The following is a 12,803-nucleotide window of genomic DNA, read 5'->3' as shown; positions in this document are numbered from 1 at the left end:
ATAGCTTTGAAGTACTTGAAAAGATGATTTTAAAAAGTTTCCCTATTAATCCCTATGTAAAACTTGGGCCTGCCATTTTAGCCCCATCCTAGCCCCGGGGGTCATGATTTGAACAAACTTGAATCTACAATACCTGAGGATGATTCCACATGAGTTATTACCTGGCCCAGTGGTTCTTGAGAAGAAGATTTTTAAAGATTTTTCCTATATATTCCTATGTAAAACTTGGGTCGGCTATTTTGGCCCCACCCTAGCCCCGGGGGTCATGATTTGAACAAACTTAAATCTACAATACCTGAGGATGATTCCACATGAGTTTCATCTTTCCTGACCCAGTGGTTCTTGAATAGAAGATTTTTAAAGATTTTTCCTATATATTCCTATGTAAAACTTGGGTCGGCTATTTTGGCCCCACCCTAGCCCCAGGGGTCATGATTTGAACAAACTTGAATCTACTCTACCTGAGGATGATTCCACATGAGTTTTATCTTTCCTGGCCCAGTGGTTCTTGAGAAGAAGATTTTTAAAGATTTTTCCTACATATTCCTATGAAAAAATTTCTTTTTAGCCCCACCCTATTTTCTCTTCATGATTTAACAAACTTAACATCACATTACCTGATGATGATTCCACATGAGTTTCATCTTTCCTGGCCCAGTGGTTCTTGAGAAGAAGATTTTTTAAAAATGCCATTAATTTTTCTCACCATAATTATCTCCCCTTGGAAAAGGGCGTGGCCCTTCATTTGTACAACTTTTCCCCTTTTCCCAAGGATGCTTTGTGGCAAGTTTAGTTGAAATTGGCCACGGTTCTTGAGAAGAAGTCGAAAATGTGAAAAGTTTACGGACAGACAAACTTGTGTACAAAGCATCCTTGGGTAAAGGGGAGCTAAAATTGTGGGGGTTATTCTGCAACAATAAGATGATGTACATGTACTATTAATATCAAACAAACTGTATCCAAAGGTATTGATACACAAAGAAACATAAAAAAAATATTCCAAAATACATGTGTATTTAGCAAAAATAAAAACCATACATATTAAAATTTCCACCTTTGCGGGCACGTACTGTTACTTTGAAATAATGAAAGGATATCACAGAGTATGTTGCGTATTTTTATCTCATAATTCCATTAATATTTTGAGACAAGTGAACAATTTTCTTGCTTACTAGGGAATAAAAAATTTAAATTTTATAGAAGGGAAGGAAAACTTAACAAATATTAAATATGCCTGAGTATACAAATTAAAGTGAACAGAAAATCTAGGTTAATCCTTCGATATTAACTTGTCTGACATTTTATAGCTGTAACATTTTAAGAACAATATAAAGATGAAAGTTTACACATGTACTAGTATTTAGGTCCTTATAGCATTATCAAAGCATCAAGAACAGAAGTCATTCCATTTCACTTTGCCGGATTCTCTGGCTGCTTTCTTATGGCACCCCACTTGAACCAGTTTCAGGTTTTCCCGAGTGAAGAGTAATCGGTACAGGAGATCTGCGTTGAGAGTTTGATGTTTCTGCTTGTTACGAGCTGCTTCTATAAGAGTTGGCATCACCTCTCGAGATTTTTCAATTCTAAAAGGAAGTAATAAATACACAGTGTTTATATGTATAAAAGTAATACACCTGTAGATGGTAATAAATTACAGCATGGCTCACTTCAGATATTTGTTATTACACTATGAATGGCTCAAATCAACAATATTAACCTATATTTGTAGTGAAAGATTGAGATATAAATTAATATGGATTCCAAGATACAACATGTATGTATCGTCAAAACCATCATCTAAGCATTGCCAAGTTTAATCCCTCCATTGCTTAAAGTAAATTTGGAATACCAAGAGTTTAACCATACAATGTACATTTTCTTTTTAGATTTATTTTCTCTTCATATCTAAACCAGTTTATTTAACATTATCATCAATGTTTATGTTGTTTTTAGCTCCCCTGAGCTTAAAGATCAACTGAGCTTTTCTGATCACCAGTTGTCCGTCCATCCATCCGCAACTTTTCACATTTTCAGCTTCTTCTCAAGAACCACTGGGCCAATTTTAACCAAACTTGGTACAAAGCATCCTTGGGTAAAGGGGAGTTAAAATTATTAAAATGAAGGGCCAAGCCCCATTCAAAAGGGAGATAATCAAGAGAAGACAAAATTAGAGTGGGGTCATTTAAAATTTTCTTCTCAAGAACCTCGGGGCCACAAAAGCTGAAACTTATGTGGAAGCATCCTGAGATAGTGTAAATTCTTAAAATCATGACCCCCAGGTAGAAGCATCCTGGGGGTAGTGTAGATTCTTCATGGTCCAAATAATGATTCCCATGGGTGGGGCCACAATAGGGAATCTAAGTTTTACGTTATAACATATAACATATATAACATTCTCAAGAACCACTGAGCCAGAAAAGCCAAAACTTATGTGGAAGCTTCCTGGGGTATTGTAAATTCTAAATTGTCCAAACCATGACCCCTGGAGGAATGATGGGGCTGCAATAGGTATTACAGGACAAGGGGGGAAATCTGGTAAAGTACAGCATGGCCAAAGTTACTCAGGTGAGCCATATGCCCCATGGGTCTCTTGTATGTTATATTTATCTCCATTAGTACTTATTAGCTCACCTGACCTGAAGGCTCAAGTGAGCTTTTCTGATCACATTTTGTTCGTCGTCCATCCGTCTGTCTGTCTGTCCGTCTGTAAACTTTTCACATTTTCGACTTCTTCTCAAGAACCACTGAGCCAATTTTGACCAAACTTGGTACAAAGCATCCTTGGGTGAAGGGGAATTTAAATTGTTAAAATGAAGGGTCAAGTCCCCTCACAAGGGGAGATAATCAAGAAAAGACAAAAATAGGGTGGGGTCATTAAAAAATCTTCTTCTCAAGAACCACTGGGCCAGAAAAGCTGAAACTTACATGGAAGCATCCTGGAGAAACATCCTGAGGTAGTGTAGATTCTAAATTGTTAAAATCATGACCCCCGGGGGTAGGATGGGGCCACAATGGGGAATCAAAGTTTTACATAGAAATATATAGGAAAAAATCTTTGAAAATCTTCTACTCAAGAACCACTGAGCCAGAAAAGCTGAAACTTATGTGGAAGCATGCTGGGATAGTAAAGATTCTAAATTGTTCAAATCATGACCCCCGGGGTTGGGCGGGGCCACAATGGGGAATCAAAGTTTTACATAGAAATATATAGGAAAAATCTTTGAAAAACTTCTACTCAAGAACCACGGGGCCAGAATTGTTTAAACTTCAGTGGAATCATCACAGGGTAGTCTAGATTCTAAATTGTTATAATCATGACCCCAGGGGGTTGGGCGGGGCCACAATGGGGAATCAAAGTTTTACATAGAAATATATAGGAAAAATCTTTGAAAATTTTCTTCTCAAGAACCAATGTGCCAGAAAAGTTGAAACTTAAGTGGAAGCATCCCAGGGTAGTGTAGATTCTAAATTGTTCTAATCATGACCCCCAGGGGTTGGGCGGGGCCACAATGGGGAATCAAAAGTTTTACAATGTTGAATCAAAGCATCCTATGGTAGTGTAGATTTCAAATTGTCTAAATTATGATCAGTTAGGTAGGGTGGGGTCACAATATGTATTACAAGGGGGAAATCTGGTAAAGAACGTAATGGTCAAAGCGTCTTAGGTGAGCGATGTGGCACATGGGCCTCTTGTTATTGATAAGCTAATTATTTCTTAGGACATGAAAAACTATAGAATTGTAATTGTCAATGTGAAATCTTACATATGGTCTAAATTCCACAGTCCAAATAACTGTCTATACCCCTTGGAAGCGTATGGATTTATCGTGTGATACTTGTCACAGTTATCCATGTCAAACGGCCCTTCACATCTAAACCAGCCCTGGGCGTCACACATTCGACCCTTCTCATTGGCTGTACGGTCGAAATAAGACGAGTTATAATCCGACTTTTTAAGCTTCTGCATCACTTCCTCCAAGACTTCTAACAATTCTTGTTTGCTATCTTTGTCAGCTTCCTTCTCTATTTGATCCTTTGCCTGCAATAATTTCAGTTTAAAGAACACTAAAAGTTTATAAATTGTAATAGAAATACTCTATAAAGTAAAATAAAAACTAACAAAATACACTGCCGTTTTTAAAACTCTTGTCAATCTATGAATTGTCATTTGCATAATAAAATTTTTTAAAAAATTAAATAACTCACTGTAACATAGTAGCTGCGTAATCTTGTCTGTGCACTGTGTCTCATCAATTCACTCTTTGTCTTATATTTCTTATTAAGTCCTAAAATTAAATTTATTTAAAAATATAAAATATTTAGTTATGTTTGTTTATAAGTATTAATCACTACAGAGCTAATTAGTATTCTCTATTTAAGTGTCCACCAAATGAATTATTATTGCACGAAGTTCTGTATACTGCACACCATGTAGCTGCAATAATGTAGCCCTCTCCAATTTTTTAATCTGATATTTTCTGGAGAGGGCTACAATTCCACAGCAACTTACTTCTAATAAGACAAAATTTTTATTCACTGTCGACATCATAGCTCGTTAAATGCGAAAACCATGTAAAATAAATCTGTGTCTTTACTTGTTGCGTTACTCAGCAGCCATGACAGTTCACGCGTGACGTACTGAGACTTGCGCTTGAAATTTAGAATAACTCAATAAAGCAAATGTCGATGTTTATAAATAATTGTGATGAATAATAACACTAAAATTCGATAAATAAAATCATTCTATGTGTCATTTTTTCGCAAACAGTGATATTAAGGCTTAAAATAAGGTAATTCCAAAGAAATCCTCTCCCTATAGATCCTTAATCTCATTGGCTGTCCCAAAATAAAATCTGTCAAGGTCAGTAAAAATGGCAGATAAATTTAAGTTGTGATGTTGACACACACGAAAAATACGGGTATATGGATTGTTCTGTATATTTTTGGATCGATTTATGTCTGGGATAACTACATTTTGGAAGACCAGGTAAGACATATAAATAAAACAGTCGTTTACTGACAATTTGAGCCGAAATGTGTGTGGGAGTGAATCACTCCCGCTTTGCACCATTACGGAGTTCCTAAGGAGTTGTAGCCCTCCCAAAATAAAAAGGGAGAGGGCTACATTATTGCAGCTACACACCATGGTGTTCATAACTTAATCTCAGCTGAATATTCATATTGATGGCTTCATGCAGATAACATGGCACCTAGCTAATAATAACTTGGCCCTTATTTTCTGTCTTACCTTCAAACCAGTCTTCATGATCTTGTCTTTTCTCAGATGAGACGTTGGTCTCTAGGAGTTCCAGATATTGGGAGATGATGTGGATCTTCTCGGGCGCGTTCTCCGCCTCCAGTAGATCTCGGATCTGGGAGGCAATCTCGTTCTTCCTCGTCGCACAATAAAACTTACTGAGAGCATCATGAATCAAAGCACCAGCTATAAAAGATATTAAATCAGGTTATATATCGTTGACATAGTGATCTACTGGTACAATCAACATTGAAACATCATTTATAGTGAACATGTTTATAATGAAGTGAATCTTAGTGAAGTGGTTTTCATTCCATGTGTGTTTTGAACATATGGTAAATATACCGGTTATAACTAATTACACTTATAACGGTTATTCAAAGCAAACTTTGTCTGTCCATGGCATCATAAGCATGTTTTACTGTAATACAAAATTCATGTATTTTTTTTTTTCATCTAAATAAACTGAAGATTTTAAATGGAGTCTGATTAATTTGTTTAATACGATTATAAAGAACTGAGCCCATTTAAGGATATACCCCCTCTCCAGGTCTCTCCTTTCTTTAAGAAGACAAACACAGTTTGAGCAGGTAGCTTCCTGAAGAACTTGTCATCTGTAACCTCTGTACCATCATCTTCAATTACAATGGTGACTTTATCTGGATCTAACTGTAAAATCAAAAATATTAACCTGTGGATTACTTACAAGTACCATGATCAATTACCTCACCTCACCTCACCTATCCTCTTCAAGCCCGCTGGCACATAACGCCCTTTGATCAATAATTATTGACCATGATCATGATGATCAATAACAAACATTCAATCAAAACCTTTTTTTTTTTATTTAATTCATTTTGGAACAAAAGCTATCAAGGATAATCAAATTATAATCATTATATACAAGTGTTAACAATGTACTGTTACAGGAAAGGAAAAAATATATGGCTGGACAGGGAATTGAACCCAGGATCGACCACTGCATTACTAGTCAGGTGCTCTACTGACTGAGCTACCCAGGCCGATATCCACGGCTCAAACAATTACAATTACATTCCTCCTTCCTTAAACAGGTTGGGACCACTCGCCCAAATGGGATATAATATCCTGGTTGGGACATAATTCCCATATCGGATATAAATTTACAGTGCAAAAAATGAAATTTTTTATTTTGGCTATAGATATCATAAATCTGCATCAATATACTTAAAAAGGAATAACTTTTGGCAAGCATTAGTTTTTCTGCAACTCTACAGTTTTTTAGATCAATCCCAAAGAAGTTAAGGAACTTCTGAGGGATCAATCTCCTAAACAATGAGCATACAAAAAAGCTTGTCAACAAAAAGTTATTCCTTTATGAGTACCCTGATGCGAATTTATGATATTTATAGCCAAAATAAAAATTTAATTTTTTGCACTATAAATTTATCTCCCACTTGCACAGGCACCTGCATGACGTTGGCGATTTCTCGGATTGTTGAAGCAGTAGATCGAGTTTGACGAGGGATTTTCAATATTTGCAAGTGTGCCCTTCTGTCTGCAGTGTCTGTAAGTTTAGACCTCGAAAGACTGGCCACAGAAAGAATATGGTTGCAGGGAATTTATTTGACGGAGTTTCAGACGAAAATACAAGTGGACGTGACAGACCTAGAAAAATTCAAGATGGCGCCAATGGGGACCTTGTTTATTATTAGGTATGTGTATATTTTTTTTTATTAAAAGAAAAATAAGTAATGTCTAAACAGGGCTCTCGATTCTCTAAATCTGGGGCCGATATTCGGCCCCATTCCCAATGCAAAAAAGGTACCTTTTTTCCCAAAACAAAGGTGTAAATTTCCCAATTTCTAGAGCTAAATATTAATTAAAAAATGAAAGTCCATGAAACTTAATCGCAAAAAAAAACATAGGTAATCAAAGATTACGAAGCTCACCTCGACGAATGTTATCAGTTTAAGTAATGCAAATCTCACATCATATTTTCTTAATATTAAGACTATTCTTGGTTGTGTTTAACCCCTTACATGGCATATACACATTTCTATGCGTTGCAAAAACATGTAGAAACAAATATTTATAACTGTTAATACTGCAGATATCAAGGACTTCAAGTTCATTTGGATTGATCTGTTCCCAAAACTTTAACCTGGTCTCTTGTAATACAAGATGCATTATCCATGCAAGTTTGGTTTAGCTAGGGCTTATAGACGTGCACAGACCTAGAAAAATTTTGGTTTAGCAATAGATGGCGCAGATCCAGCATGGGGACCTTGTTTATTATTAGGTATGTGTATATTTTTTTTAGGGCTTATAGTTAAAATGAAAAATCAATCCAGTAATGTCTGGTGCAAGTTTGGTTTAGCCCTTATAGTTACTTGGGAATATTATACCCATCCGAATCGGGCTATTGCAAGTTTGGTCCATAGGGCTTATAGTTCCTGTGGACCTGCTCTAAAAACTTTAACCTGGTCACTCATCTGGAAAATGTAGGTCAGATCCAGCATCCGAAGCAAGTCTGGTAGTGTACATCCCTAGATGCATCATCCATGCAAGTTTGGTCCAGGTAGGGCTTATAATTCCTTGGGAGTGGACTGTTAAATGGTTTTCACCAGCAATCTGGTAGTGTACGCATCATCTATGCAAGTTTGGTTCAGGTTTATAGTTCCTTGGGAATGGACCTGCTCCAAAAACTTTAACCTGCTCCAAAAACTTTAACCTGGTCACTCATCTAGAAAATGTAGGTCAGACAACCTCCGAAGCAAGTCTGGTATGTAACATCATCATCCATGCAAGTTTGGTTCGGATGTTAAAAAAAAACTTTAACCTGCTCCAAAAACATTTCCTGAAAATGTAGGTCAGTCAAATGTAGGATCATCCATGCAAGTTTGGGAGTTATAGTTACTTGGTCTTGCTCCTAAAACTTTATAGTATATTTTAGTCGAGGTAAAAAAACCAAGCAAAACACACTTGCATATGAAAGTGAAACTGTACCACTATTTTATTAGTTCACGCCAAATGCATTTGTAAACTGGTTCGGGGAACCAGGTTATTGTTTTTACAAAAATTGTGTACTAACTATGAGTGCAGAGTATCTTGTCATGTAGTTTCGACATAAACATCATTTTGGTTTCAAAAATAGACATTTCGTTTAAACATTAGTAAGCTGCACCTAGAAACATACCCACGCTTCGGCATGTTCAATCTGGCTCTGTATTGGTAAGCAAAGTTGTCCATGTGATCGAGGAAATTCGGGACTATGTGACTAGCATCTGTCACTCAGAAAGACAGATAACCGCAATATCAACACTCAAAGATGGTTATGACAAAGCCAATGTACTTTCATAAATAGCTTACATAGCCATGTTTGTTCTGTTTAACTGTTTATTGAAAACCAGAGTTAAATTGATGACAAAATGATAGAAATTAGAGCAAAATTTGAGGATTTTTTAAAATGAATGTTGGTTATCCAACTTTTCCCAAAATGACGATAATTTTCCCAATTTGAACGGCCCCAGCCCCAGTCCCAAAAAGTGGTGTGAGAGCCCTGCTAAAGATAATTTTCTAAAAAAAATGGATGCCTGTGCCCACTTGGGATATTATACCCCAATCGGGCTATTCATATCCCATTTGGGCGAGTGGTCCCAACCTGTTAAATGGTTTTCACCCTCAAAAACACGACCCAAGTTTTTATTTGCCCCTGGCAGGACTTTCACCTGCAATTCCAGGGGTGGTCAATGGCACCAAATCTGTAACAGGAAAGGAGAAAATGAATGGCTGGACCGGAAATCAAATGCCGGGGACCCTTGCATCTCTAGTCAGGTGCTCTGAGCTACACAGCTGGGGTGATATCCACACCCTAAACCATTAAAGTACTTCAAGGACCCTTAATTGGTTTGATTAACTAATTGAATCGATCATTACCACCAAAAAGGTATACCTGGTAGTGCTTGCTCATTAAACAGCTGCATGCACTGTTAAAAAAGAACATGTGGTAAATATCAACCTTAATCACTGTTAAAAAAGACCCCTACTTTCAAAATACATTTTTATAGTAGGTACATATATTAAAAGAAGATAAATAATTCGTGATAAGCCCCTGTGCCTTAATTGCTCGATTTTTTCTTCAGCACTCTGAATATAATTTATAGAACTCTAAATAACCATTTTGTTGAATTCAAAATGAAATAGTGGATACCACAGCAAAATATTAGAAAATTGGTGTACCTTCAGTTTCTGGGCACCTTTCTCCAATAATTCTTTGAAGTTTTTGGCTGTCACTCCAATTCTTTGCTCCCGTTTTACATCCTGGACCTTATAAGCCCTCATTCCGCCATTGAATAATGACAAAAACCGGTCTAGTATAAATGTCATTTAACCGTATGTTTTGATATTTAAATCATTCAATCTTTTGTTCTTCTTTCATTTTGATGACAACACGTGCTAAATTTAGTAACTCGTTTCATTTTGATATTTCCCGCCTTAAAAATTTACTTTTTCTGTTGTGATAAAAATGATTGTTAGACATTTTAGATCAATATAAAGTAAATGAGAAGTGGAATGAAAATTTTAAGAGAAAAAATTACTTTGGTTCACATTTCCCAACTTTCGGCAAATCTCGTTACTGCGAGACTTCGGTGCGCCATTGATGTCAATGTACACAAACTGAATGTTGTCAAGTTAATGTAGGTTCAATTTAATTTCTTTAATTTTATAGGATTTCATAAGTAGTCCATCACATTAATGGGTTTAACGTTGCTCTCTAAGGTTTCATTTTAGGAAGTACAAATGTAATTTGATACAGTAAAAATGCGTGCTTATGATTGTTAGTGACTCATGACATATTTTAGCGGGCACTTGACTATGCAGTTTGAAAAAAATAATTATGGACATGCCCAGTGCAATTTCTTGATTTAGCTTTATAGCTCGAAATAGCAATATAACTTTATTAAGATATTTAAAATAGCTTGATCTAGCTATTTATAATGTAATTTTTCACACACACAAAATTGTATACACAAAAAAAATCAAAGTTAATTATCATTCATATATCTACTATGGGCTTGCAACTATCTAAACATCCAAACAACATTACAACCTATGAATACTACTAAGCTAAAGTAAGTAATTAAAGAAAATGTAGCATAAAGGCAATGAATTGTAGCAATAAAATGCACATTGATAATTCTGATAAATTATCGAGTTATGACTGTTGTATGATTGAAGATTTGTTTTTTGTTATTTAACTTCCTCTCGAGCGTAGACGACTTTCACATTTACAAAAGTTATTCCCCTTTGCGGGGTCAAGTGGCGTAAGACGCTGTTTTCCCTCTATAACTTTACCAACTTTATGGGTCAGTATCTTAGAAATAAAATAATAAATTATGTTTTTCATGTTGCCCCATACTCTGGCAATACAGGCACAGATCGAAAAAGACAATTAAGTAACGGGAGATAACTCTTAGGAATGTGAAATTCGTCTATTTTTCACTCATGTGGAGACGCCACCACTTGCTGGTGGAGAGCTGCAAATTTTGACCTATACTTAGCACCCAGGGCTGTTGAGCAGCGATGGATCTTTTTCATGCCAGAACTTACTGCAACACGGGACCTCGATTAATGCAGTCTCCATGTCCCACAGTGGGATTTTTTAATTCACAGAAATAGAAGTAAAAAACCTCGCACAAATTTTCTAATGATATCAGCATTTAAAAAATACAGTGAAAGGAATTTAATCTAAATGATGAAATCTATCAATAAATGATTTGATGCTGCAGTGAAGACAAATTTAGTGCCATTACTTAGACCATTCGTGATGAATTATAATATTATTATTAATAGTACATGTAATTTGTCTGATGTTCAAATTTATATCACACTTAAATATAAAAAAAACATATATCTACTAATCTACATATATTTCTTAAATAAAAAATATGTATTGATATATACTTTGATATATACTAATATTGAAGTCATTAGAATGCCTATTTTGTACATCTTGATATTAATGATATTGAGCTCTAAAATGGATTTAAACGTAATATTTTCTTATAATGGATGCATACAATTATTTTCTTATAAATTAGGGACACCTACAATTTTAGATAAAAGTTTCTTTGAATTCCAAGAGTTCTTGTTGCAGACACTTGAATCTTAATGTTAAGAAAGTTGGACATGAATTGGTGGAATTTAATTTGAACTTGTGAATATGTTTTATTTACAAGTGAATTGGGAAAACAATAGCTGCTCCAATTTTCAATCTCTAAAATTATCCATTAACTATGTTATAGACTTAACCTACAAATGTATATACTTAACAATACATGTATAAGTAAGTTTTGTTTGATATTTAGTTGTTATTTGTGTGTAGAGATTTGGAATCTGTCGGGTATGACTGCATTTTGAGGGTTTACACCATTTTTGCTTCATCATCACCTTCATAAGTTTTCAATTCAAATTCTTCAAGCCCTGTTCCAAGGGAGTCCTGTTATTAGGCCAGTCCAGCGTAGTAAGAGTTGATGATAATTGTAAAATAAATATTTAATGAGTTTCTCCCTTCTGACATTTCACATTGAACGACAGGTGACATAACATAATCAATACATGTGCTTCTGCAAGTGTAAAATTGAAGCCCTGTACTTGTTTAGTATCAAGTTATTGACAGATCAATTGTTTAATAAGTGCAGAACAAGTAACAGTAGATTGAAGTACAAGCCATTATAGTATATTTAAATACCATGCAAGTAAAAACTTACTATAGACCCATTAGAGAACTTTAAACCTATGAAAGGAGGAGGCTAACATTGATCAATAAAATTTAACATTGTTGTAAGCTGAGCATCTTTTAATGTTTTATCCAGGCATACAACATTATTGGTGATCTCAATGTAGATATGGTTTTATCTGTATATTGTTATGGTTATTTTTATAGATTGGTGTGTCCATTACAATGTAAAGTAACATGCCGCGTAAGTTACCGTTCCGAGTGATTCATGTGTCGGGTCAAGATGAGAGTTATAGGGCAGCAGAGCTTAATTATCACAGCCCCCTAACGAAGGGATGGCAGTCATCAAGGTACGTCTGCACTAAAGTTAACACACAATTCAGTTAGCCTGGCTATGGTATATATAATTTTCAGTGTCTAAAAATGTCCTTTTCTTATTTACACAAAAGTTTTTTCATATATGGCTGGAACTCAATCAAGTGAGTTAACTTAGGAATCTGTTTTTGAAGTTTCATAGCATAAAGGACATTAATTGGCATCCATCACATATAAGGAAGATGGCATATTTAAAAATCATGAATCTTTGATTACAGACATGAAAAGCCAGCTATATATGGATACATTTTGTCCTGTTAAATTGTAAATTTTATGCATGAGCGTTAAATTTGTCTCAAAGTTTCATCTGTTTAAATTATGTCAGTCTTCTGATGTATTGGTGGAAGTCAGTAAAGTGAGTTGTAGAAACTCAAATCAGTAGAGAATAGATCTCTCAAGGCATACTGCACTCAGTGTAATGTAGGATTAAATGTGAGTGGTAGTATATCC

The 12,803-nt window shown here is 35.3% G+C and overlaps 2 protein-coding genes across 2 annotated transcripts in view; one reads left to right on the top strand and one right to left on the bottom strand.

Moving 5' to 3' along the window:
* Positions 1–904: 904 nt before the first annotated feature.
* On the bottom strand, positions 905–9,746 carry LOC134255787 (DNA fragmentation factor subunit beta-like). Its single transcript, XM_062738322.1, has 6 exons — positions 9,479–9,746; positions 5,797–5,926; positions 5,249–5,443; positions 4,207–4,286; positions 3,765–4,039; positions 905–1,583 (listed from the first exon to the last, which is right to left on the bottom strand). The coding sequence occupies exons 1-6, from the start codon at positions 9,623–9,625 to the stop codon at positions 1,388–1,390; spliced, it is 1,023 nt and encodes a 340-aa protein (XP_062594306.1). The 5' UTR covers positions 9,626–9,746; the 3' UTR covers positions 905–1,387.
* Positions 9,747–9,860: 114 nt separating this feature from the next.
* LOC134255790 (centrosomal protein of 104 kDa-like) overlaps positions 9,861–12,803 on the top strand; it is a 34,571-nt gene continuing 31,628 nt past the window's right edge. Inside the window, exons 1-2 of the mRNA XM_062738326.1 lie at positions 9,861–9,936; positions 12,186–12,328. Of these exons, the coding sequence (XP_062594310.1) occupies positions 12,216–12,328 (113 nt within the window). The 5' untranslated portion in view covers positions 9,861–9,936; positions 12,186–12,215. The remainder of the gene's footprint in view (positions 9,937–12,185; positions 12,329–12,803) is intronic.

The sequence above is a fragment of the Saccostrea cucullata genome, unplaced genomic scaffold (genome assembly GCF_032062105.1).
Source record: "Saccostrea cucullata isolate Sc308-1 unplaced genomic scaffold, CSIRO_AGI_Scuc_v1 ctg5, whole genome shotgun sequence".
Classification (NCBI taxonomy): domain Eukaryota; kingdom Metazoa; phylum Mollusca; class Bivalvia; order Ostreida; family Ostreidae; genus Saccostrea; species Saccostrea cuccullata.
The sequence above is the reverse complement of the archived record's forward strand: the minus strand, read 5'-3'. Positions and strand labels throughout refer to the sequence as shown.

Coding starts and splice junctions, on each gene's coding strand:
- LOC134255787 (XM_062738322.1), bottom strand. CDS start 9,625: ATGACATTTATACTAGACCGGTTTTTGTCATTATTCAATGGCGGAATG. Junction 5,927..9,478: donor AAGGTGCCCAGAAACTGAAG/GTACACCAATTT, acceptor TTGATTTTACAG/TTAGATCCAGATAAAGTCAC. Junction 5,444..5,796: donor AGGAGAGACCTGGAGAGGGG/GTATATCCTTAA, acceptor TATCTTTTATAG/CTGGTGCTTTGATTCATGAT.